The sequence below is a fragment of the Tiliqua scincoides genome, chromosome 4 (assembly GCF_035046505.1).
Source record: "Tiliqua scincoides isolate rTilSci1 chromosome 4, rTilSci1.hap2, whole genome shotgun sequence".
Lineage (NCBI taxonomy): Eukaryota > Metazoa > Chordata > Lepidosauria > Squamata > Scincidae > Tiliqua > Tiliqua scincoides.
The window spans coordinates 114,082,818-114,107,051 of NC_089824.1; the positions used below are offsets into that span (position 1 = coordinate 114,082,818).

The following is a 24,234-nucleotide window of genomic DNA, read 5'->3' on the forward strand; positions in this document are numbered from 1 at the left end:
ACTTTGCTCTCAGTCTGGAGAGGTTGAAGAGCTTTCCATCTGATCTGGTCCGGAGATAGATGCCTTCTGTTGCAGTTCCAAAGGCCTGCTTCAGCAGGACAGCGAAGAAAATCCCAAACAAGGTTGGCGCAAGAACACAGCCCTGCTTCACTCTGCTTCGGATGTCAAAGAGGTCTGATGTGGAGCCATCGAAGACAACAGTGCCCTTCATGTCCTTGTGGAAAGATCTGATGATGCTGAGGAGCCTGGGTGGACATCCGATCTTGGGGAGAATCTTGAAGAGGCCGTCTCTGCTGACCATTCGAAAGCCTTTGTGAGATCTATGAAGGCTATAAAGAGTGGCTGTCGTTGTTCCCTGCATTTCTCCTGCAGTTGTCTAAGGGAGAATACCATATCAGTGGTGGACCTGTTGGCTCAGAATCCACACTGCGATTCTGGATAGATGCTCTCTGCAAGTACCTGGAGCCTCTTTAGTGCAACTCGGGCTTTCCTACAACGCTAAGGAGAGAGATGCCGCGGTAGTTGTTGCAGTCACTCCTGTTGCCTTTGTTCTTGTACAGCGTGATGATGTTTGCATCCCTCATGTCTTGAGGTACTCCACCTTCTCTCCAGCAAAGACAGAGGATTTCATGCAGCTCAGTGACGATGATCTCTTTGCAGCACTTTAGGACTTCAGCAGGGATGCTGTCTTTTCCAGGTGTCTTGCCAAAGGCAAGGGAGTCCAGGGCCACGTGAAGTTCTTCTAGGGTTGGTTCACTGTCAAGTTCCTCCAGCACAGGCAGGCACTCAATGTTGTTCAGTGCTTCTTCGGTGACTACATTTTCTCTGGAATATAGCTCAGAGTAGTGCTGCAGCCAGTGTTCCATCTGCTGCACCCGATCCTGGATGACCTCGCCTGCAGCAGACTTCAGAGGGGCAATTTTCTTCTGTGTTGGACCTAGGGCCTGCTTGATACCATCATACATCCCCTTGATGTTGCCTGTGTCAGCTGCTATCTGTATCTCAGAACAGAGCTGGAGCCAGTAGTCGTTAGCACATCTCCTGGCAGTCTGTTACTTTGCTGCGAGCAGCTCAGAGGACCTGCAGGTTTGCTCACTGGGACAGGCCTTGTATGCTGCTTGAGCTCTCCTCTTTTCCTCAATGACTGCTTGTAACTCCTCAGAGTGGGCTTCAAACCAGTCTGCCGCCTTGTTGGTCTTCTTGCCGAATATGGACAAGGCGGTGTTGTAAACAGTATTCTTGAAATGTTCCCATCTGTTGGATGTATTTGCGTTGGCTGGGCCTGGAAGAGATTCCTCAAGCACTCGTGCAAATTCCTCCACTTTTCTCTGATCCTGGGTTTTGCTGGTATCAATGCGAGGTCTTCCTTCCTTTTTCATGTGATACAGTTGCTTTGTTTGCAGTTTCACTCTGCTGCACACAGGGAGTGGTCAGTGTCACAGGCAGCACCCTGATAACTGTGTGTGATCTTGATGCTGGGAAGGCTGGAGCGTCTGGTGAGGATCAGGTCGAGCTGGTGCCAGTGCTTTGATCTTGGGTGTCTCCAAGAGAATCTATGTTGGGGCTTTGTGTTGAAGAACGTGTTGCTGACACAGAGACTGTGATGACTGCAAAACTCTAGCAGGCGTTGGTCATTTTCGTTCATCCTCCCAGTGCCAAACTGACCTAAGCAAGTGGGCCATGAACTGTTATCAGCACCAACTCTAGCATTGAAATCACCGAGCATGAACAATGGCTCTTTTACAGGGATCTTCTTGATGGTGGTGGCTAGGTCATCATAGAATTTGTCTTTGGCTTCTGCTGGGGGGCCATTATATATTGACATAATAACCACATATAAAACAATTCTTCCACACATTTACATTTCCAGCTATATTTTTTTAATACATTCTAATTCATATTTATCAATTTCATATGTATTCTTTTTTTCCCCTTCAAATAAATTTGGGCCATTGTTATTAGCTGAATAAATCCTCCAATTTTCTTTAACCCTCAGATTACCCCTCAGGGTTCTTTTTCTTTCGTACTTTCCTTTTTTTTCTCCTTTAATATCTTTAATAATTTATCTCTATAACAGAATCTGATAAATCCACACTTTCTTATATAGGGTGTGTTCATTCTTCCAGTTAACTGGGATATATTTTCTCCTTCTTGTTCCAACAAACTTTGTGATTTGTGCACTCCTGTTACTCTGTCCATCTTATCTTTCTTGATCTCCATCAGCGCCTCTTCTTCTTCATCCTGTTGATTTTCCTCCTTGTCTGCTTTTTCACTCCCTTGTTTATCTTCTGCTTGTTTCTTCACATCTTCCAATTGTTCCTTACAGACATCTACCTGTTGGGAAAGAGTCTCCAGACTGGCTTGAATCTTCGAGGACCAATTCAGCTGTTGTGGCTCCATAACAAGCAACCTCTCCGTATTAATCAAGATTTTCTATATCCACATTTCTAGAACAGAGTCTATTTTGCAATTTCTCTCTAGTTCACTAGATGTCCACAACATATTATTCTCCTCACTTCCACCACACAAACAACAAACAACAAACAACAAAAGCAGCAGTATGGAGTGAAGAATGTAGACATAAAAAGCTGGGTCACGCTATGATGATGAAGAGGAAATTGGAAGACAGTTTAAAAAGCTGGGTCATCCACAAAATATTTTATGGGATTTTTTGTGGGGTAAGCTCATCAAAGAACCTTATTTCGTACCTCAGTGGCTCTGGATTGGTCAACCCATGCCTAAATGGATACTTCTATTGTTTTGAACCCTAGCAAGGTTGTAACAGCTAGCTCTGGAGGCCAGTGCCTCAATTAATACAGGTATCCCCCACTTATCCAATGGGTTAGGGACCAGACTGAAAAACAAAAAATCACTGGAAAGCATAACACCTTTTGTTGTTGTTAAGTCGTTGTGTCTGACTCTTCATGACCCTGTGGACCACAGCACACCAGGCCCATCTATGTTAGCTTGCAAATAAATCCAACCCCCCACCTCGCCACCATCCCAGCATTGCACCTTCATCTGGTCCCAGTCCTGGAGCAAGTCCCTCAGGGCTAGGCTCAACTTGGCAGCAACTTCGTGTCAACTTGTCCTGGCAGAAACTTAACAGCAGCGAACTGAAGCAGGCCACAGAATGCCCATGGGATGATCTCCAAAGTTTGGCACCTTAGGGCGCAATCCTAACTCATATTCCAGCACCAAGGTCAGGGAAATGCAACTCTGAGGTAAGGGTAACATTGCCATAGAAGAGACCTCTGTGACTGCTCCCCAACTGCAGGATGCAGCACATGCTCCAATGACACCGCTATGCCAGTGCTGAAAAGTTGATTAGAATTTTGCACTTAGGGCCCAATTCTATCCAATTTTCCAGCACTGGCACAGCAGCAGAGCAGCCCTAAGGTAAGGGAACAAATGTTCCCATACCTTAAGGAGGTCTCTGGGACTGCCTCCCCACCACAGGATGCAATGCATGCTCCATTGGCACGGTTGCACCAGCACTGGAAAATTGGACAGGATTTGGTCCTTAGTGCGCAATCCTAACCCACTTTCCAGCAGTGGCATAGCTGTGCCAGTGGGGCATGTGCTGCATCCTGCAGTTGGGGGGCAGTCACGGAGATCTCCTCAAGGTTAGGCAATGTTTGTTCCTTTACCTTGGAGTTGCATTGCCCTTATGTCAGTGCTGGAAAGTGGGTTAGGATTGTGCCCTAAGTCAGATAACTCAGGGCCCAGTCCTATCCAATTTAGTGTTGGTGCAGCTGTACTGACACACTTTAGGGTGTGTACTGCATCCTGTGATGGGAAGGCAGTCACAGAGGCCATAGTGGATAGTGGCCATAAGCAGCTCAGCCAGGGGCAAGGGGAAGCTTTTACCCTTACCTCTGGGTAAGGGCCGCTGGCCCCTCTGGGTCTCCTTGGACTTTTGCCACTTCTTGAGGTGGCACAAGTCCAAGAAGAGCAGAGTGGCTTCAAGCTGCTCCATTCTCCCTGGGAATGGGGGTTGGGATCTGGCATAACTGCTGGATCCCCCTGCCTCCCACTCCCTGCCCACCCCTGGGGCTGCCCACCACCTGCCCTCCCCCCACCCAGGAACACCTCCCTCCTGCCTCCTTTCCACCTACCTTTGCTGCTTGCCTTGGCCCAGCCAGGCCAACACAAGCCTCGGTGAGGAAACTGCCACGGAGGCTGGATTCACAGAGGCTGGATCTCTGTGCGCCAACGTGGCTTCCTCCCGAGGAGGTGCAAACATGCCTCATGGCACGTTTGTGACCTTCCTGGGCATTCCAGGATTGCGCCCTGGCAGCCCAATCCTATGCATGCCAACTCAGAAGTAAGTCCCTTTAACTTTAATGGGGCTTTCTCCCAGGAAAGTGCTGGTGCAACCATACCAATGAGGCATGTGCTGCATCCTGTGGTGGGGAGGCACTCACAGAGGGCTCCTCTAGGTAAGTAGGTTACCTTGGGGCTGCATTGTAGCTACAACAGTGCTGGAAAATTGGATAGGATTGGGCCCAAACACTGAAAGAATTGTGAAAAGCCGTCTGTTGAAAAGGTGGGTGGACACCTATGGACTCCTTGATTGAATGTGGCCATGGTGAGGGCAGCTGGGGTTGGAAACTCTTCTTTTGTGTCACACTTTAGTTCAGGTCAGGAAGCTTCCAGGATGTTGTTTTTTTACACAGGATGAAATGTGCTTTGCAAACAAGGTGTGTCCCCTCCCGTCTCCCGTGGCATTTTCCAGGAAATGCAAGTGAGGCGAGGCTTGGGGGGGGGGGCGATTGCTCTGACAAAGGGGCAGTGAGGCCTTCCTTGAGGGATCCGAGGACTTGCTGTCTGAGCCGGCCAACTCTAAGGGAGGGTGCGGGCCTGGGCCCTGCTCTCCTAGCAAGCACTCAGCCACACATCATGCATAAGCCAGAGGGGTGCCTGGCGACGCAGCCTGTGAGGCTGGCATGAGCAGAGAGGGGCAGGATCACATTTGTGACCGCTCCTAGGAGTCAGCAGCGGACGGGGAGCGCCTCTCCACCTTCAGGGCTTGCATTTTGCGCCGGCTCTCTCTCGTGCGCAAAGTGCCGGCTCTGCAGCTGGGGCCGTGGGGCTCGCCTCCTGCGCCGGCCTGCCGAGCCTCGCCCTCCTCGGGCGCCTCTCCTCGTTTTCCTGCCTCCTCCGGTCTTCCTTTGTCGCCGCCCTCCAGTGACGAAGCCCGCGGAGGAGGAGGGGGTCAGTCACATGGTGGCTCGTTCCGCTTCTCGTCCGGGGGAGTCGTGCGGCTCTGCAGCCGAAGGCAACGCGGGAAGAGGCGGTGCTGCCGGGCATCCCTCGCCGGACGGTAAGGAAAGGGCGGGGCGGCATTCGCGATCCCCCCGACTAGAGGCGGCGATGGCGGGGGAGAGCGGAGGAGTGTAGCCGGCCGGCCGGCCGCTCCCCCTCCCGGAAGCCGCGGGTCGTGGGGAAGGTCTCGGGCATCCCCAGCGCGCTCGCGCGCATCCGCAAGTCCGGTCGCTCCGCTTCCAGAGCGGCGTGCGAGGCTGCGCGAGCAGGTGAGAGGCTGCTCGGGTCCTCGGGTGGGTGTGTGCCTGAGCCGCGCCTTCTCCTCCGCGCGAACGGCGCTCGAGGGCTGCGCAGCCGGGCCCCGGGACCCGCGGGGAGGCGCCTGCCTTTCGGAGAGGCGCCGAGGACGGGGAGGGAAGCGTCGTTCTGGGTCAGGCCCGCCAGTCCCCCGTGAACAGGCGAGGGAGGAATGGGGGGAGCAGCGCGCAGGAGGCACCGCAAGCCTCGTTCGGAGCGAGTGGACGAGAAAGGCCGGGACAGGGAGGTCCTGCCTGAAGTTGGAGGGAGGTTTCCGGGCACAAGATAGGGAGTTCTTCAGCAAAGACTGGACGGAATGATGCCCCCGGGCTGACAGCGCCGCCTGCCCTTCTTCGGCTTGCTGCGCATCTCCTTTCGCCCTTCAGCCTGAAAACGTTCGGGCTGTTCTCCTTTGCTTCCAACTCCAGCCCCTGTTTCAGATCAAGGTCCGTGGGGGCCCTGCTTCCTCCCCATCTCCGCTAGTGGAATTCTCTTCTGGAGCCACCAAAGGAACTTTCTTCCCTCAATGCCTGCTAATCTCTGCCTGCCTGTACTGGTCCTGTGATCAGCAGTCCTGCCTCTTCAGTGTGAAAACTGCTCTGGTGCCTCGTGGGTGATTCTCACTTCCTCTATTGGTTTGCTCATATGAGGCCCTTTCCAGTGTACCTTGTATGTTCACCACCCTTGTTTCTCAGATATGCACACTTGCTGGAGTTTCTGTGTTAATGTATGTTTGGTGGTTGTACCATTTCTGTTTCCTCCCCCCACTTTGTTTGTTTATAAGACGTTGTTGCTCTTAAGTCTAAAAAGATGTTTTAATTAGGACTTCCAGATACAAACTGGAACAGAGTGCCTATACCTTTAACCATTGCAAAGAAAAGGAAATGTTGGCAGGTGCAGCTCAAAAGGTTTAAAAAGCTGCACCTGCCAACATTCCCTCTACTATACAGTGGTTAAAGAAAGATATAGGCACCATGTTCCAGGAATAATGGAACTTACGTATTTTGATCCAAAAAAAACCTAACCAGTAAGCTGGATGTTTCATACAGTAGGTTTGTATCCAAAGCTGGTAGATCTAAGCCCCAGTGAAATTAGTAGGACTTAAGCTGGTCACAATTAACTCATCTCATTGACTTCCCTGGTGTTTAAGGAGGATTTACTTTTTTGGATTCAACCCAGTGATGTTTGATTTATGGAGGTTACTGTTCTGGATGTGGGGTTGGTTTTCTAGCCCCAATGGCCAAGGCAAATATTTACATGCAAATTAGAAACCAGGAGAGTAAATAAACAGACTTAAAATGAGAATTTTATGATTTAAAAAAATTGTAAGTTTTGTTGTTTCAAAATTAACTGAGTTAGATGGGATCTGAATTTAATACAAATGTAACTGTTTTGGGTTGGGAAGCCTCTGAAGTATGAATAGGAAACTTGATCTAAATTGGTGATTAGAATAGCCAATTATTTATAGCTAAGCTTGTGTATCTTGGTGGCAAAGAGATATTTCCTGGCTCAAACTTGTCATACAAATCTTGCACTCGCAAGGAACTTGCTAGGTAGGGCAAACAACAAACCCTCAGACTTGACCCACTCGATGCAACAGTGTTCTGTGACAACCTTCTAAGGTAGTTCAATAAGGATGACAAGATAATGTTTCAAATACTCCAAAAGAGCTGTATAAATACTACATATTATTATAATTCCATTGACTTGATTTGAAATAGTCCAACCTGACTAAGCTAGTCTTCTGCTTGGAGTGTTTCCAAAATGACACTATGTTCAAGTCACATGTGAGACAAAATCAGATATCCTGGCAGTTTTTAAAAACTTTTAAATAAGAGCTGGTTCCAAATTTAATCAGACCAGCAGTGCTCTGAGGGAGTGCAACATCCCATGCTGTTTTCCTGCCTAAATCTCCCTTGAGATGCAGGTACACAGGGCTTATAGCAGTTTCAGAATTTCTAGACTGATTTTCTGTGATCTCTAGACTGTGTCACTTATGAATTTTGAGGTAGGATAGAAATTGGACATCTTATTGAGAGAATCATAACTGAAGATATGAGCAGTGCAGGTCAGCAGAAGCACCATTGGTGAAATATCCTTTTAAAAAAAAGAAATGAGTAAACTTCCCCTTGCCTTTTATAGAGACGTCTGTAGCAGTGTGCTAGTCAGGCACGGTGTGCTAGTCAGATAGACCATTGTTCTTGGGCTCTTCTTATACATGAGCTAGGATCTGTACGAGGAAGTGGTGACTCAAGCATCCTGCTCATGCTTGTATAATGTGTAAGAGGAGTGATTTTGATGAGTCTGGGGTGAGCAACATGCAATTGCTGTAACATGCTTGAGTAATTTCTTATTATAATTTCTGACTGCCAAGTGGGGTATAGCAATAAGAGTATCTACTAGGAGCACAGACATTAGTTAAATCCCTATTTGTGAGGGAACCCCTTTTGGGTGACCTTGGACCAATTGCTCTTTCTCAGCCTAACCTATCTCGAGGGTTGTTGTGAGGGGGTTCTGGGGGGAAAATGGTGTACTGTATACTGTCTGAGCTCCTGGGAAGAAGGGTAGGATGTAAATGTACTGTGCAGTGTATATATCAGTGGTTCCCAAACTGTGAGCCATGACTCCCTGGGGCCCGTGGAAACCAGCCAGGGGAGCCATGGAAAACCCACTACCCTGTACAATGTAGCTCTAATAGGGAGCCCTGGCCAGTGGCCCAGTAGGTCAGGGTAGCCACTAAACAAAAATGTTTGTGAACCACTGCTGTACATGTTTACTGAGAAGTAAATCCCACAATCTTCAATGGAATTTATTTCCAGGGAAATGCACATAGGTTTATAGCCTACAGGAATGTAAAAAAAAAAAGATTCTAAATGTCACTGTTGAGGGAATTTTTTTGACGGATGATGTTTTACCATCATTCATAGGAAATGGGGGGGGGGCAAGTAATAAACTGAGCCACATCATTTCAATTCCCAGGACTCCAAGTTAACCTAGCAAGGTTTCTTGATACTGAATTAACTGAGGGCCCAATCCTATTCAACTTTCCATTGCAGATGCAGTAATGCTGCATCTTATGGTAGTGTGGCAGTCATGGAGGCCTCCTCAAGGTAAGAGAACATTTGTTTCCTTACCTCAGGGCTACATTGCAGCTGCATCAGCACTGGAAAGTTGGGTGGGATTGGGCCCTGCATTTCCCACATTTGAAACAGTGGCTTTACTGGAAGTGGAGGACTGCTGTTTTGGTGAACATCTGCATTTCTACCTCTAAGCCACAGACTTCAAAATGTGTACAGTGGACATGATGCTAATCCTAGCAGGGGAAGAGCAGTATGAATGGGTGTCTGCAGTGCAGAGCCTCTTTATGCATGAACCCTGAATGACTGCCCCATCAGCCCCCCCCTTTGATGGGCTGTTTTTGACTAGTTCCTTCTGAACTGGTGCCCCCTTAAACTCAGGAGGTAAAAGTGACAACACTGAAGTTTTGGGAATGAGGTTTGCCTTTGATTGTTTTTGAGGTACAGAAGCGATTTGATGATTAAGAAGTGAAAATGGCAGGAAATGGAGGAAGCCTTCCAAAAGGAAGAGGAAGTCTAGAGTGTGACAGGATTGATCTGTGCAACTAGAAGGAGCCTCAGAAAAAGAAGTTGGGAAAAAGGCTGCCTGGGCTGCAACACCCAACCCATCCCAAGATCATGAACAGTTCCAGTTCTTTGATTGTTTTTATGCTATTATGAAGCCACTTTTCCTGGGTTTTCTTCTAGCTGCACAGATCACTCCTATCACACCCTAAAAACTTCTTCCTTTTAGAAGATGATTTCAGAAATCTATTAGTTTGTGTAGGTGTGCTAATCACAGAGATAGCATGTAGATTTCTGTTCCATTTAAAATGTAATGGGGCAGATGGTTCTATACAACTGCTCAGCTTGTGCAATTCAAATGAAAATCACAACTGAGGATCTTCTGATAAGGGTGAGTGTGGTGCAAGAGAAAGAAGGAAAGGAGAGTTGGGTCAAGGCATATGGGGTGGTCTTAGTTGCTGTAGCAGACCAGTGTGTCAGTATGGAGTGCTGCTGACTTCCTGGAAAGCAGCAGGTGGATGGAGCAATCTTTAAAGCACTGTCTTTAGGAAGAAGTGCTGAACCTTTCCCCTGCCTGTTGTTTCCTTCCACCCCCTTCCCTCCCTTTTCTCCCTATCTATTTCTCTCAGCAGAGCTTACTTCAGAACTTGGAGTACCATTGACAGAAAAGTGATATAGAGAAGCAGTTTTTTGGAGGGAGGAGGAGGATAAAATTACCAGAGAGGGAAGGATTCAGCATCCCCTCCTATCTGCCCAGCACTTTAAATTGTTGCCGTACCTTACGGGAAACTGATAGCAACCTAATTTTGATGTGCTGATTTGCCGTAATTGCATCTCTTTTGGACCTGAGGGCTTTGGGGAAAGAGTTGTTCAAAAACCCACAGGTGCTTAAAGTTTCCCTTTTGCAGCCTCAAATTGTACATTTAGAAATACATCCTGGCCACCCTGAGGGTTAGAAACATGCTTCTTGAAGAAGTAGAGAAACCTGAGATTCTTGAAACAATCTTTGTTGCACTGTTCCAAAGTATAAGATCATAATCGTGTAGGTATAAACAGGTGAGGTGATCCGACTATTTCCCCCTTCTTTTCCCATAATATTTAACCAGTGACCATGGTGGGTGAAGACAATATCTCCCTAAGGACTCGCCGATCCGCATATGGTACCTTGGAAGAGAAAGGTGACTCGTCGAGGGGGTTTGAAGAAGAGTGGTCATTCTCAAAGTCAAGCAATGGTGAGACTTCTTCATTAATAACTGTATAAAGTAGGAATTAGAAAGCTTAGGTAGCTATTATGTGAGTGTTTTAATCAATTGGTTAAATCTACACAGGTCTTAAAAGGAAAGGAAGGGAAAAAACCCCTCCCTTTTCTGTTTTTGACCACTTCTCAGCAGACACCACTTCAATTCATCTATTATTAGACCAAACCAGGGTTTGCACAAACCATAACTGAGAGCACAAGTTTGCATTTCCAAATGTGCAACAGGCAAACCCTGGTTTTTGAACTACTTCTCAAATTAAATTTTATGCCATCTTATCTCTTAAAACATTTGTCACTGCCAACCTTTGATGTATATAGCAATGGTGGGGCTCTTTTATTTTTCTTGTCATGCTTCTGGGGCATGGTGTGTCACTTTGGGCATCGGGCTTCTATACCCAGGTTTGGTGTGATGTCCAACTTAAGCCAAAATGTCAAGAGAGGCATTCCCTTCTGTGTGTGAGAAAAGGGGCAGTGCTACTTCTAAGGCAGTGCTTTCCACTTGCAGTTTTTGTAAGATTTACAACTGTTTAAAAAAAACAAACAATTTGCTGCCCAGTGGATCAGAAAGCTTTTGATCAGTTCATCTGTCTGCCTAAACCTTGCAGCCCTGCTGCAAACCTTGCAGCATCTGCCTTGGTTTGGACTTTCTTTGGAGTACTATCAGGTTTTGAGCTAAGTAAGAGTATATGAAAAGACATGCACATGTGTTGCATGGAAGTGAGATATGCCACTGGTGCTGAATTGGGGCTTGGATTCATGTAGCATTAGGAACAATGTGAAGCTGGGAGTAGTTTTTCCATTCCCTGGAAGGACATTATGGCTGCCTTTGTCCTCGCCTCAAATAGCCTTGGATTTCAACTAAGTGACTAATCTGCCTTGAAGAGAGCATGTGGAATCTTGTCTTATAGTCCTGGACCTGTAAGTAGTAATTCTCCAAGGTCATTCTCTAGTGTTACATACAGAAGGGCCATGTTTATGAATGACTTCTCCTTTATCTTTCTATGTAAAGAAAAACTGGGTCTGTAAAACAGGTAATTCTTGGTCATGTCAGAGCTGCCTGCTTGTGTGTTTCTGAATATTTTCTTTCTTTCTCCCTGGACTCCTTGCCTTTCCTAGTCATTCACTAGCTTACCATTACTATTGCAGATAAACTTTTTCTTTCCACATGCTATTTTTATTCTACTTTTCAAGCAGAAGGCTCCCAAAGCTGCCTTTTGTAAATAACTAAGAATGACAAAGCTTAATTCAGATACCATTTAAAATAATGGCAGTGAGCTAATAAAATAACAAAAGACCTGAATAGGTTAACTTTTCCAGCTAACCTGGTTGGACTTTATCCTGCAGGGTGGTTCTGGTGTGGTCAAAACAAAGAGCCACACCACTGCAATAGTAGATGATTCTATGCAAAAATGCCTGTTTAACTGCTAAATGACAAAAATGTGCAATGTCTCAATTGACCAACCAGCTATACAAGTGCTTGCTCTATATTAAGGAAGGATTTATTATGGACTTTATTATTAAGGATACTTAGTATCTAGTAGTTTTCCTTTTTAAAGCATTTGTCATCTTCTGCTGTCTTCCTTGTATTATCTCTTATTCCAAAACTCAGTGTGCGTTTATTCACTTCCAGACAGTTACCTTGTCTGGCAGGGCATGCAGTTGTTGTTATTTGTAGGTCCATTATTAAGCATTCTGATTATAACAATCTTCCAACAGTTTTTGCTTTTCAGGTATTAATTCTTAATCCCCTGTATCAGCTTGCTCAGAAATAACTACCTATCATTTACAAGGTTGTCCTTTTTAAAAACTTTAGGAACTGCAGAGATCTGGCTGCTTTCAGAAGAATAATTTTGGCATGATCAAAATGGAAATCTAGACGCAGCTGCTGGAACCATCATCTAGTGGAACTATGGCACAAGCTGATCCTGATGTTGCTACCTCATAACATCTCTGCTCTGCATCCCTCCTTCACTGAGATTAAGTGACTAGGACTGAGCTGTGAAATCACACAATTTCTCTTCTAGTCAGTCTATTCCCAGTTAGTGAATTCCCCTTCCTGCACTAAATTCAAGTAGAACTTTTAAAATTTATTTTATTTTGACTGCACCTTTCTAAGCTTGTAGTCAAAGGAGCCCCTCATAAAACTGTGCACCATAAATACAAATTATTTATTTTTCACATTTTTATCCCACCCTTCCTCCATGCACCTCAGGGTGGTGCACATAGTTCCTTCCCGCTTCTTGTCCTATAAAGCAACCGTAGGAGGTAGGTGAGGTTGAGAGATAGTGACTGACCCAAAGTCACCCAGGAAGCCTCAGCAGAGTTGAACCTGCATCTTCCAGGTCTAAGTTCAACTCCAAACCACTACAGTATTCTGACAGATCACCCGAAATAAGTGACTGTTTAAAACATGCAGGAGGACAATTAAAAAATTTGTTTACGTCAGCTGCAATCCTTTACCATACTTCCTAGTGAATAAGTTCTATGGCACACAATGGGATTTATTTCTGAGTAGTTATGCTTAAGATTGCACTCTTACTCTGTAAACTTTAGTATTATGTACTTTTTACATTTGAAAAACTCAAAGGGGTGTGTGTGTGTGTGTGTGTGTGTGTGTGTGTGTGTGTGTGTGGAGCCAAGTTAAGTAAGTGCTTGCAGATTTACTTAAGCATCTCACTTAAGCAGAATTAGAAAGCAAGAGAAGCTCGTCTTCCCGTTCTAGTTTAAATAGGGAACTCTAGAGTTGTTTGCAGATGCATGCTTGGCTACACTACAGTTTCAATGTTGGCAGCTTTAGGGACTAGACATTTACTCTTTTGGAAAACAAAAACGCCAGCAACAATCACCAAGGCTATCATAGCTGAGATGAGGACAAAGGGATGAGGATGATGATTAGGCGTCTAGGACAAGATTGTTTACCTTCACTTGTTGGCATGAATTCGTGGCACTAACCCAAGGTCGCAGCAGAGAAGGCTAGCAGAGATGTGACTGACCTTCAGAATCTCCTTCAGAATTGATGAACCAAGCCAGATTTTTCAGGCACTGATATGTTATCACTTGTGCCTACCACCCAAGGTTCTATGAACAAATCTAAAAAAAACTTTACAAGTTCATCTGTCTACTGAATGATAAGTGGACCTTATCTTTTCAAGCAGGCAACAAAATGACTGAAGCAAGTGGCTAGAAGGGAACAGTTTTTATGTGAGCTAAGTGTTGGGAAAACCATACAACCCTGTGTCTTGAGAGGATTGCAGCAGACATCAGGGAGCATGGCTGCTCTAGGATTCTGTGGATGGGTGAAATATATTAATTTTCTATCTGGGAGAACCTGAACAACTGGAAAAAATTATTCATGTATAATTACATATAACTATTTTATTTAAAAGCTTGCTTGTATTTGGATTTAAAGCATGAGGGAGATGTTTCTTCTCCCAGTCAGTCTGCTTTCTGGCTGTGTATGTGTGATTCCATATCACTTAACCTCAGTTAGGAGGGAGATTTTATGGCACTTTGCCATTTTTATGGCACTTTATGGCATGTAGGTAATATTGCGTAGTACACAATGTGATGGTTCAAGCAGCTGCACTGAAATTTAGTCCCGTGCCTTCTACTGAATGCAAACTCTGTGTGTAGGTATGTGTTGGAATTTAAAATCTTTTTCCTCCATTGGTTCTTTTGTCAGGAACTACAGTAGAAACTGGAGAAGAAGATGGGTCACAGTTTAGTCCAGGAATGTCAAACATAAGACCCATGGGCCAGTTATAGTCTGCGGATGCTCTTTATCCAGCCCATGTGATAATTGGTCTGTCCTAACTCTACCCTTTCAGCAGTCCCACTTCTGTTGAGGTTTGGAGGCGGGGGGGGGGGGGGAGAGATGGAAGGAGGCCTCAGAAGGTAAGGAACACTGCAAGGGAAGGGGCAGACCTACAGGTGTGAAAATGTGAGATGCTTTTGAATGTTTAGGTGTGAGGTGTGAAATGCTTTTGAAGCTCAGGGAGAGCCCAGTTATCACATAGGCAACCCTTTCAGCAAAGCCAGTTCTGCTGAGGCATCACTTCACAGAGTACGTCTCCGCTGTTGAGCTGTGAAGTGACGTCTCTGTAGAAGCGGCACTGCTGAAAGGGCAGCCTGTGTGATAATTGAGCTTTCCCATATCCAAAATATGATCAAGATCTGCATATTTTCTCTTCTGACATCTGCAGTTGATGAGTTCCTAGGTGAGAGCAAAGTGCTTATTTCTGGCCATCATTTGGGTACCCTATTGTGTGGTAGAAAGGAGGGGTAAAAATTCATTAAATAATAATTGCTTGATGTCACTTCCTGCTTAATGTCACTTCCAGCCCTCTGCAGACACAATGAACTATTGTGTCATACACTATTCGGCCTGCTATATGAAACCAGTTTGACTCTCCTAGTTAGTCTATGTTAGCGAGATACTGTTTGGGAGCACACATCTGATTGCAATTCTGTACATAATTCTCTCTAGTGTGCCATATGGTATGTTGTTGTTTTTGCTTGTTTATATTTTGCATTTCTTTAGTTAATGTGCTACTGTAAAAAAAATTGTTCTTTCAAAATCTGCTTCCTGTGCATTCAACTTTGTTGTCTTATTTTGTTCTGACTGATAAGCCTGTGCCTCAGCTGTGCTGCTTCAGACTCTCTGTACGTGTGTGCCTGTGCACTTATCACCTTACACAGGCTTATTGCCTCAGAACAAAATGAGTCAGAACACACATGCATATGTGAGTGATTTTGAATGTTCCTTTATCTCCCCCCCAAAAATTATCATACCCCCTTTCTTATAGAAAGCAGCATATTGGGAGGAAAGGTAGACTAGAGTCCTCTCTTGCATCTAATCCAGATGTGGAAGGGATGACATGGTTTCTATGGAAGAATGTTCAGTTAATGAACACCCACCTGCAGTCTAAGGTAGCACAGCCCAGGGACAGGTTTACCACATCAGTGAACACTGTAGAGAATAACTATATTTTTCAAATGGGCTTCTGTGTGTGATAAGTTAAGATATGCTCCAGGCAGAAAGCCTTTATAAATCGGAAGAAAAGTGTTTTTTTCTTGTTGATGGGCCACCGAAGATTAACACAGGTGTTCAGGTGAAGCACCTGAGCAAACATTTGAATTTATAAGCTTTGTGGACTTATTTGCAGTGCAGATTTTAAAATATCTTTGTTCTATTCTGTTTGCTTGTAGCTCTCTTATACCCAGTAGATGCTGAGGGAAATACAGTAATGGTTTGCTTTTCTCCTAGGTGAGATTGATGTTGACCACCTGACAAGAAGGAAGATGCAACTTTTAGCAAAAGCTGAGGTAATGCAGTGGGCAAGAAACAGTCCTTACAAAACATGATGATTCTCTTTCTCATGTTTCTTGTCATTTTACAGTATCCAGTTGTGATGAGCAACTGCCTGTGATCGGCATTCCACAGTTATTTACTGTAACTTCGACTACCAAGCCATATCTGCTCCTTCCTGTTGCTAAGCAGGGCCCCTGTACCGAGCTTAGTTAAGCACCTGCCCTACCTGCTCACCTTTCTCTGCTACTCTGCACAGATGAAAGTGCTGGCTTGGCTGTGTGGTTGCTGCTCAGCAGAAGTGCCTGCGATGTTGCCTTTGAGCAGGGGCCAAGGAAACCCCTTATCTTCCTATTCTGCTTCAAAGCTTGCTGCCCAAACTCCCAGCATTCTTTGGAACGTTGAAGCTGTATAGGAGGTGGAGATGCTGTATAGGTGGGGAGTAAGGCTGGATTCACTCCCTACTCTTGTCAGAAGCCCACAACCCACTTAGCAGAGAAGCAAAGAAAGAATCTTAATTCTTGCTGTTTTAATTACTGTGTTTCAGGGCAATAAAAAGCAGCGGAAACTTGGCTGGAGTCTCTGGCTTTGGGACTGCTGCAACTTTGCCTCAGAGTGTTCCTATACTTATGAATCAAAAGGTTACCAAGACTCTGCTCTTACTTCAAGAGGCAGGATCTTGTCTTTCACTTTTCTCACCTTCAAAACTCAATACAAAGGGCCAATCCCTTGCACTTATCCCAGCTCTGGGCTGAGGTTTCTCCCACAGCTGCGTCTTCTGAGGCTCTCCAAGTACCTTTGATTCTTGAGGGTATTGAAAACTAGTGCTACCAGTTTTTTCCTGGGCACTGACTCCTGTGCCTTTTTCTAGTTTGTTGGTGAACCTAAAACCTTATTTCTGATGTGGTCAAGCAGTAAGTGCTATATGTCAGCATTGTGATGAATTAGGGACTGGAATTAGGGACTGGTCTGCATTAAGAGTAGAGCTTGTAGTAAAAACCCAATTCCTCAGTGATAGTGGGGGATTGTATGTGTTCTTTAGAGAGTGTGCTGACTAGAACATGCTCTGAATTCATTACCAATGCAAAAAAGTTTGATGGGAGACGTATCAGTGTAGAAAGGGTTCCATTAAGACAGTAAGTTTGAAAATCATGCAGACAAAGAAGTGGCATTGCCTCTGCACAGTCTTGAGGAGAGAGATTGAACTCCAGAGTTCAGCAAGAGCCCTTTCCGAGGGCTAATTCAGTCACTTGTGGAAGTGCCTTCAGTCAACAATATTGGACCTTCATCTCTTGTCAGCTTTTACACAAATGAGTGGGTGAGTGCTGCTATGAAAGCAGGAGTCTCTTGGTCAGTAGCAGCCAGGAAACTTGAAGTTCCTGTCATGCATGCAAGTGGAAAATTAAACATTAACCCATTTCTACCCAGCCCAAAGGTGTACACATTTGATCCCTGTTGCGTATATGCAGTGTTGGGCAGAAATGGTTTACGCCTCACAGATTTTGTTTTGGAATAACAGTGAAGTACCAGATGTGTTTTTCTACCCTAATGTAATGCTGATTGGCAACAGCAGCAATGCCCTGCATCCAGAAATGTGAATACTTTGAACTGGGTTTCTTTCAGTACACGTTTCCTTTCTTTGAAGTAGAGCTACTTTTGGGTGGGAGATTCTGGAAGATCTTTTTATTGGAGCTGGCTTTTTATAACCAGGTTCTGATTCTGGGAAGCCATTTCTTTTTTTTATTAATTTTTTAATTTTCCAAAATAAAAACAAACACATAACAAACACAAACTCAATACACAACACACCAAAAAAACACAAAAACACACCGTTGGAGGGTGCAGGCAATCGTATATCAATATATCTAAACAATCAATACATATCTTCTAATCTTGTTCCTCTTCTAATTTAACCTCTTAATATCATTTGTCATATCATATCATGTATACAATATATTCATCTAAATGCCCTATCCTATCCATCTACAACTTCATTTTCAACCAAGCATAAAATGGTCTCCATTGTTCTATCTGTGTCGGTTTACGCTGTTGATCCAAAATCTCTGTAAGCCTATTCATTTCCGCCACATTCATTATTTTCTCTATTAATTCATCTTTCGTTGGAATTTTAATATCTTTCCAGTATCTAGCATATAAAATCCTTACAGCAGTTAATATCATAATAACTAAATACACATCATTTTCTTTATAATATCTAAGGTGATATTAAGCAAAAATAACTCTGGTTTCAGCAGTATCGTAAATCCAACAATCTCTTGTATTAGATTCCTTACCATTTTCTAGTATACTTGCATTTTTTTACATGTCCACCACATATGATAAAATGCCCCTTCTTCACATTTACACTTCCAACAATTTTTTGATATGTTCTGATTCATTTTTACCAGTTTTACTGGTGTCATGTACCATCTATAAAACATTTTATATACATTTTCTTTAAAATTTGTTGCTCTAGTAAATTTTATATTATATTTCCAAATCTGTTCCCATTGTTCTACTGTAATATTATGGACTATATTTTGTGCCCATTTTGTCATACATTCTTTTATTGTTTCTTCATGCATCTCAAAATCCAATAGGAATATATATATTCTTTTGATATATTTTTCTTTTGTTTCTAAGAGTATTCTGTCAAGTGGCATCTGTTCTGAATAGAATCCTTCTTGTTTTTTCTTTCCCAAATTTTGAATCAAGTTGCAAGTGAGTCCACCAATCCATCCCCACACCCTGTCTTAACAGTTCTTCTTTTGTCTTCAATTGCCCATCTTTCTTCAATAAACTTTCATATCTAAGCATTTTTGTTGTCTCTAATAAATTCGGCTGGGTACATGCTTCTAGCAGCACCACCCATCGGAGGATTTTGGTGTACATCTGTCTTTGTATTTTAGCCCAGATCCATAATAAAGATTTCCTTAATATATGATTATTGAATTGCTTATATTCGTTTGCTTTTCCATACCAAACAAATGCATGCCATCCCCATTCAAGATCATGTCCCTCCAGTTTAAGTATTCTTTGATCTTCTAATATAATCTGGGAAGCCATTTCAACAAAAATTGTCACACTTTAGCATTTCAGAAGGTCACAAGTAAGATTTTTTTCTATAAATGTATCTGTTGCTGCTGAAAACATCTTGTAGAATATGTCCTTTTGAACAGAATGCAATTTTCCAATTATGTGTTTGTGTTTAATGGATCATCTGAAAATACAGCAATACTTTGTACTTTTGTCTGTTTGGGGACCAGAGCATGGATGAATATTAAAAAAATAGCCTTATTTAGCTTGCAAATGAATTTGGGCCACTGAAAATCATAAATAGCCATAACGGGGGGAGGACTTGCTGGCAAACTGGAAGTACCTCCTGGAAGCATTTGGGAGGCCTTCTGAGGCACAGGAAGGTTGGACATGACCTCCCTGCACCTCAGAAGGCTTCCCAGACACTTCTGAGAAGCACTTGTGGTTGTTGTTGTTGTTTTTTGGCAAATTACATTTTGGCATTGGGTGGGCATGTACATTTTTTTTTTTAGATTTGTCATTTCTTGTTGGCATGATGTTAGGAAGCCAGCCTAGCACTTGAATGAGATACTGCTTTAGCTTACAAATGCCCATCCAGAACATATTGAAGCTGTCCTGTTTTGTCTCTTGTGTTTCCATTCCTTCTCCAAATTGTACCAGCATTTGAAGCCAGCTTTCATGGAAGGAGTTGACAGTCACTTTACAGAATTTGTAAATGGCTTGGTCGCGAAGTCAGCACTGTTGGAGTCGTCACCATCTGTCTTTCCAACCAAATCAGAGAAAGATGGCTACAAAACCAAGTAGGTTGGTTGTTGGCTGAACCTCAGATAGGACTGGTTTCCTCTTTGGTACTTGTACTTGTTTCCTCTTTGGTACTGAATGTTCTTTCTTTTCACAGAGAATCAAGAGCTGCTTCAGAACATGGAAAAGTGTTTGTTGCTAGGAAGTCTCTCTTGGAGTGAGTATATTAATGAGCTTGTAATTAGCAAGGGCACCTGTGCAAAGTTGGTGTGGCTCTGGTACATTTGGTGGGCATGGCTAAAGCATAGCACTTCCTGGGACCTGCAAAATATGGGTGGGCACGTGGCTAAAGCACAGCACTTTCTGGGACCTGCAAAATATGTCATGGTTAACACCATGTTTCCTGATAGTGTGGACCATCTAACAGTAACGTTTTCACAATTAAGGAGCAGAGACAGTTGGTAGGCCACTTTGAGAAACAGTAGATGGGCTAGATGGGCTTTTTTTACATGTGCTGCTCTAGAAAGGTGTTGATCAACCTATTCTGGATGGAGCTGCACTCTCCTAAAAGGTCAGATTCTGAGCTTAGGGGGGCTGTTAAATCCAGTCCTGTGTTTGGATGCCCAAGTGGCATCTGTGGCACACAGTGCCAACCACCAGTTGCACCTTCTACTAGATGGAGATAGTAGAGGTCGCATCTGGAGTACTGTGTCCTGGTTGCTATACTTCTGGTCATCCACTTCTAGGTCTTCTTGGAGCTAGGCAAAAGCCTTTATTTTCCCAGAGCCTTTAAAATAGTGTTGGTTTGAAAATGATTATTATTGCTCTGCTGTGTTTAATATTTTAATCTGTGTGGTTTTGGGATGTTTTGAGGTGGGGGATATTGGTTTTTACTTGTTCTGTTTTTTTTAATGTAAACTGCCCTGAGGATGGTAACACTGAAGAAAAGGGTGTAAATTCCCAAGTAAATTACTAGTGCACTAAGATGTAGCAAGAGTTTTGTATGCATATTACAAGGGACGTAACATTAAAGCATAGAAGTCTCTCTTGTATGCAATGTGCTAATAAAGGAAACTGGACAAACTACTATTTTTAGTTGAATCTTGGTAGCACCAGTATGGTGTCAAATAAACTTTTAGGGCCTGATCTGGACCAGACCACCAATTGTCCATCCCTGTTTTAGCTAGAAGTCTCTAGGTTTATACTTGGCGGTCCAGCTGTAAGCATGCTATTTCTTTTTAATTGGAACTATTTCTGTTTGGCTGATGCTGGACTTGTAACTGAAAAGCACTGCAATTGTGTCTTTTGCACTGATAGAAGGATGCTTGTTTTTCTTTCTAGCTAAGAGAGAGAGAACGTTTCAGGGACACATCTCTTCAAAGTCTCACTGTCAAGGTCTAGATGAACATAGATATGTGTACTGTTCTTGCATTGGTAGATAACATTGTTATTGGTTACCCTTCTTGCTTCAGTTGAAGGTCCTGTCAAATTATAATAGGTGTACTGGGAATGAATTTCCATCCTGGGGGATGTTGTCCAACATCTTAAAAATAGATTAAAATCAAGGCTTAAAATAAAAGTGGCTTAGTTTTAGGCTTTCTTCACCTAAAATTGTTTCTCTGAATTTTCTCTTTATTGGGGGAAAAATTGTTTTTTAATTTAGATTTGATGATACCATAAAAAGAGCTCATCATAAACTCATGTTGCAAAACAAAGCAGTGTTGTGGCTGTGCAATACATCATAAATACTTTTCCTGGTGAATTGTACCCCATGTGAATTCATTGGCAGAGGGAGGGATGTACATGCTATTTAGGTTTATTTATCTCAGACACTATTCATTCCTGCAAATTTTCTTCAGGTCCCCAGCAATCTCCTTGTCATTTATGTTTTCAGAAATCATTAGATGCAATTGTACAATGTGATGGGCTTGTTGTAAGTGTTGCATACTGCCTGGTAAAATCTACTATGGCATGGTGCCCTGTGGTACAATTCAGGCATGGATAATGGGACACTCACTGGGCAAACCATCTAAACTCATATCTGCTTAGCCTGGAAGAGAGGTCTGCAACTTGTCTTTTGTCAAGAGCAAGCAGAGTGCAAACCGGGTATGTCAGTGAAACAAGATCCAGAGAATTCCCTCTTTCCTTGGCATACAAAGAACAACCTATTGATTTCCACAATGTTTCAAAGAAATCTGTAGTGAATTTCTAGTGACTAAAATTTTGTGTGCAATGACAAGTGGAATTTGCCTGGCAAATAAGCTTGGCTTATGTACACTGGAAGATGAAAGGGCATGTTTTAGCATGGCTTGGAGTTGTGGTGCATACCCTCTTGTGCAAATCAACCCAACACTAGTCCTGCTTTGTAACGGAGATAGCCATAGGGATTCTTGGACTTGCTGTGGCACTTATGAACTTAATGATGATTATTTAATGATTATTTAAAGGATTTCTCAAGACACAACGCAGTTTACAATTGGCAGGCTGCTCATAAACCCCATTTTTTCAAATTGCATTTTTACAGTTATACAGTTCCTAGAACCCTCAATTACTCCAGGTGTCTCGTTTTCAATGTGTGGTCAACCAGGCTGCACTCCGTGCTGACACCATCCGTGCCTTCATAGGCAGCCGAAGATCACACATCCGCCAGTTTTCTAGATTTTATCTGTTCCTTGTCCACTAACTCCACCACATTCCACACATTTCTCTGCAAGCTCTGTCAGCAACAACTGGTCTCCCATCCAAGGCCAACTGAGATGCTTAGCATCTTCAGGCAGGGCAACAACTGCCTCCAGACCACACCTGCCTGGTACATTTTTTTTTCAGACACGTCCTAATGTACATCCTCTTTTCTTGACCTGTTTTTTTCAGTGAGCTGTTTGAAGTGGACCACATCCAGACCATCTATCACATGTTCATTGCCCTCCTCATCCTCTTCATTCTCAGCACCCTTGTGGTAGACTTCATTGATGAAGGAAGGTGAGAAAATCCTGAAAAGGGCAGCTGGGTGTTGTCATCTTGGCCTAGGCATTTTTACACTTGAATCAAAAGAATCCAAGTGATACCTTAACCATCTTACTCTGTTCCTCTGCCAGTCTCAATTTGTTTTGTAAAGCTGGTCCTTGAAAATAAAAAATGGAAAACCCAATAAAAAAGTATTAAAGTAATTTAAAATGCAATGGAGGCAGGAAAACAATAGCACCACCCTACTTTCTGGGCAATTTAGTGTCCAGAATGACTGTTTTTTTTTTCTCTTGGCACAATGCCTTTAAAAGGATGTTCATATCTAGGTGTAACCCTCTCTCCCAACCTGAAACCTCTTGCTAACCTGAAACCTCCTGTTCTGTGCTAGCTAACTTGATCTGCCCTTGGCAGGGTCGTATCAAAGCAGCTATAAAGGTGTCAGAGACTCTGAGCCACAGGGGTATAAGCCACACAGGCTTGTACATCTCTCATGGGGGCTGCAGATTTGGGGAGAAGCTTGAATGGCTGAGAGAGCTGCAGGGCAAAGTGCTTGTGCCCTGTTTTAGGGGATTCCCACTGTTCCCCATCCCATGCTGTTCCGGAAGGTCTTTTTGCCCTAGGAGTGGCTTTGTGGGAGGCTGCAGCAAAGAGGAGGAGTTAGGGAAGATTCCATAGTGTGAGTATAATTCTATATCCAGCCCAGGCTGAGTGGGTGACGGTATTTTATTGCACCAGCTAAAGTTTAAAATGCTGGAAGTGATAAACTTTTACTGTGTTCAAATTGTCTGCTGGTAGGTGCTCAAAGCATTGTGTTGAGGCTGTATGTGCGTTTTTTTGTACTATTTCCATCGGTGTTCTTATTGGTGTTTCTTGAGGAAGTTCATCATTCCAGAACCCTCTGCAGTACGTTTTTAGTAAATCTAACCAAGTTTTATCTGAACCACCAAGAGTCTGTTGGTATACTTGTGTTCATGTCCCTTTCTGTGAACTATAAGTTGGGTATTCTGAGGACTGAAGGAATGGTTCATCTCTTTCAGTCAGATAGAGCCTTGCACTCATTTTTCTGGTTTTCTTAAACTTTGGTGTGGGTTTCTGGTTATGTGTTCACTTTTGTTTTCCTCCTCTGAGGCTACAATCCTGTGTATGCTGACTTTGGGGGTAAACTCTAGTGAACCCAGAGGGACTGAATTCTGAGTAAACATGCTTCAGATTGAATTGAGGGGCTGCTGTTTTGAAGGAACTACAATTCCTGAAATGGTCCTATACACATGGGTTTCAGTTGTCCTTCTGATTTAGCCTGAAAGTGTCCATTTTAACCAAATTAATCCCTTAATTTATTTTGTTTGTCTCTTCCAGGTTGGTGCTGGAGTTTGATCTTCTGGTCTACTCTTTTGGCAAGCTTTCTGTTGCTGCCTCTGTTTGGCCATATATGTTCCTGTCCACACTGCTCGTGCCATATGGTCTTTTTCTCCAATGGGCCCAGAGCTACCATGGTTCCTCCCACAAGACAATCTGCTCCCTCTTCTTTGGAGGGCTTCTCATGATCTTCCAGACCATTGGGCTTGGTTTGGTGCCAACTTACATCGTATTGTCCTATGACCTGCCACCAGCCTCTCGGGCCATAGTCATAACTGAGCAGGTCAGTTTCAGTACCTGAAAAGCAGATAAGGTGGGTGCAGATAGTGACACATGGTAGGAAATGAACCTGTCTTCTTGAAGAAGGATAGAGTATTTAAAGAATAGGTACTGTTTTATCCAGAGAGCCAGGTCCTTGGCTATGA

General features: G+C 43.7%; 1 protein-coding gene across 5 annotated transcripts in view; it reads left to right on the forward strand.

Moving 5' to 3' along the window:
- The first annotated feature begins 5,222 nt into the window (after positions 1 to 5,222).
- Positions 5,223 to 24,234, forward strand: part of SOAT1 (sterol O-acyltransferase 1) — a 56,352-nt gene continuing 37,340 nt past the window's right edge. Inside the window, exons 1-7 of one of the 5 annotated variants that reach the window (XM_066623594.1) lie at positions 5,223 to 5,326; positions 10,253 to 10,378; positions 15,671 to 15,729; positions 19,409 to 19,548; positions 19,647 to 19,706; positions 22,361 to 22,468; positions 23,810 to 24,092. In XM_066623594.1, the coding sequence (XP_066479691.1) occupies positions 5,227 to 5,326; positions 10,253 to 10,378; positions 15,671 to 15,729; positions 19,409 to 19,548; positions 19,647 to 19,706; positions 22,361 to 22,468; positions 23,810 to 24,092 (876 nt within the window). In that variant the 5' untranslated portion in view covers positions 5,223 to 5,226. Of the gene's footprint in view, positions 5,327 to 5,347; positions 5,538 to 5,621; positions 6,235 to 10,252; positions 10,379 to 15,670; positions 15,730 to 19,408; positions 19,549 to 19,646; positions 19,707 to 22,360; positions 22,469 to 23,809; positions 24,093 to 24,234 lie in introns of those variants that run through there. The other 4 variants (XM_066623595.1, XM_066623596.1, XM_066623598.1 and 1 more) reach the window with 4 other exon arrangements.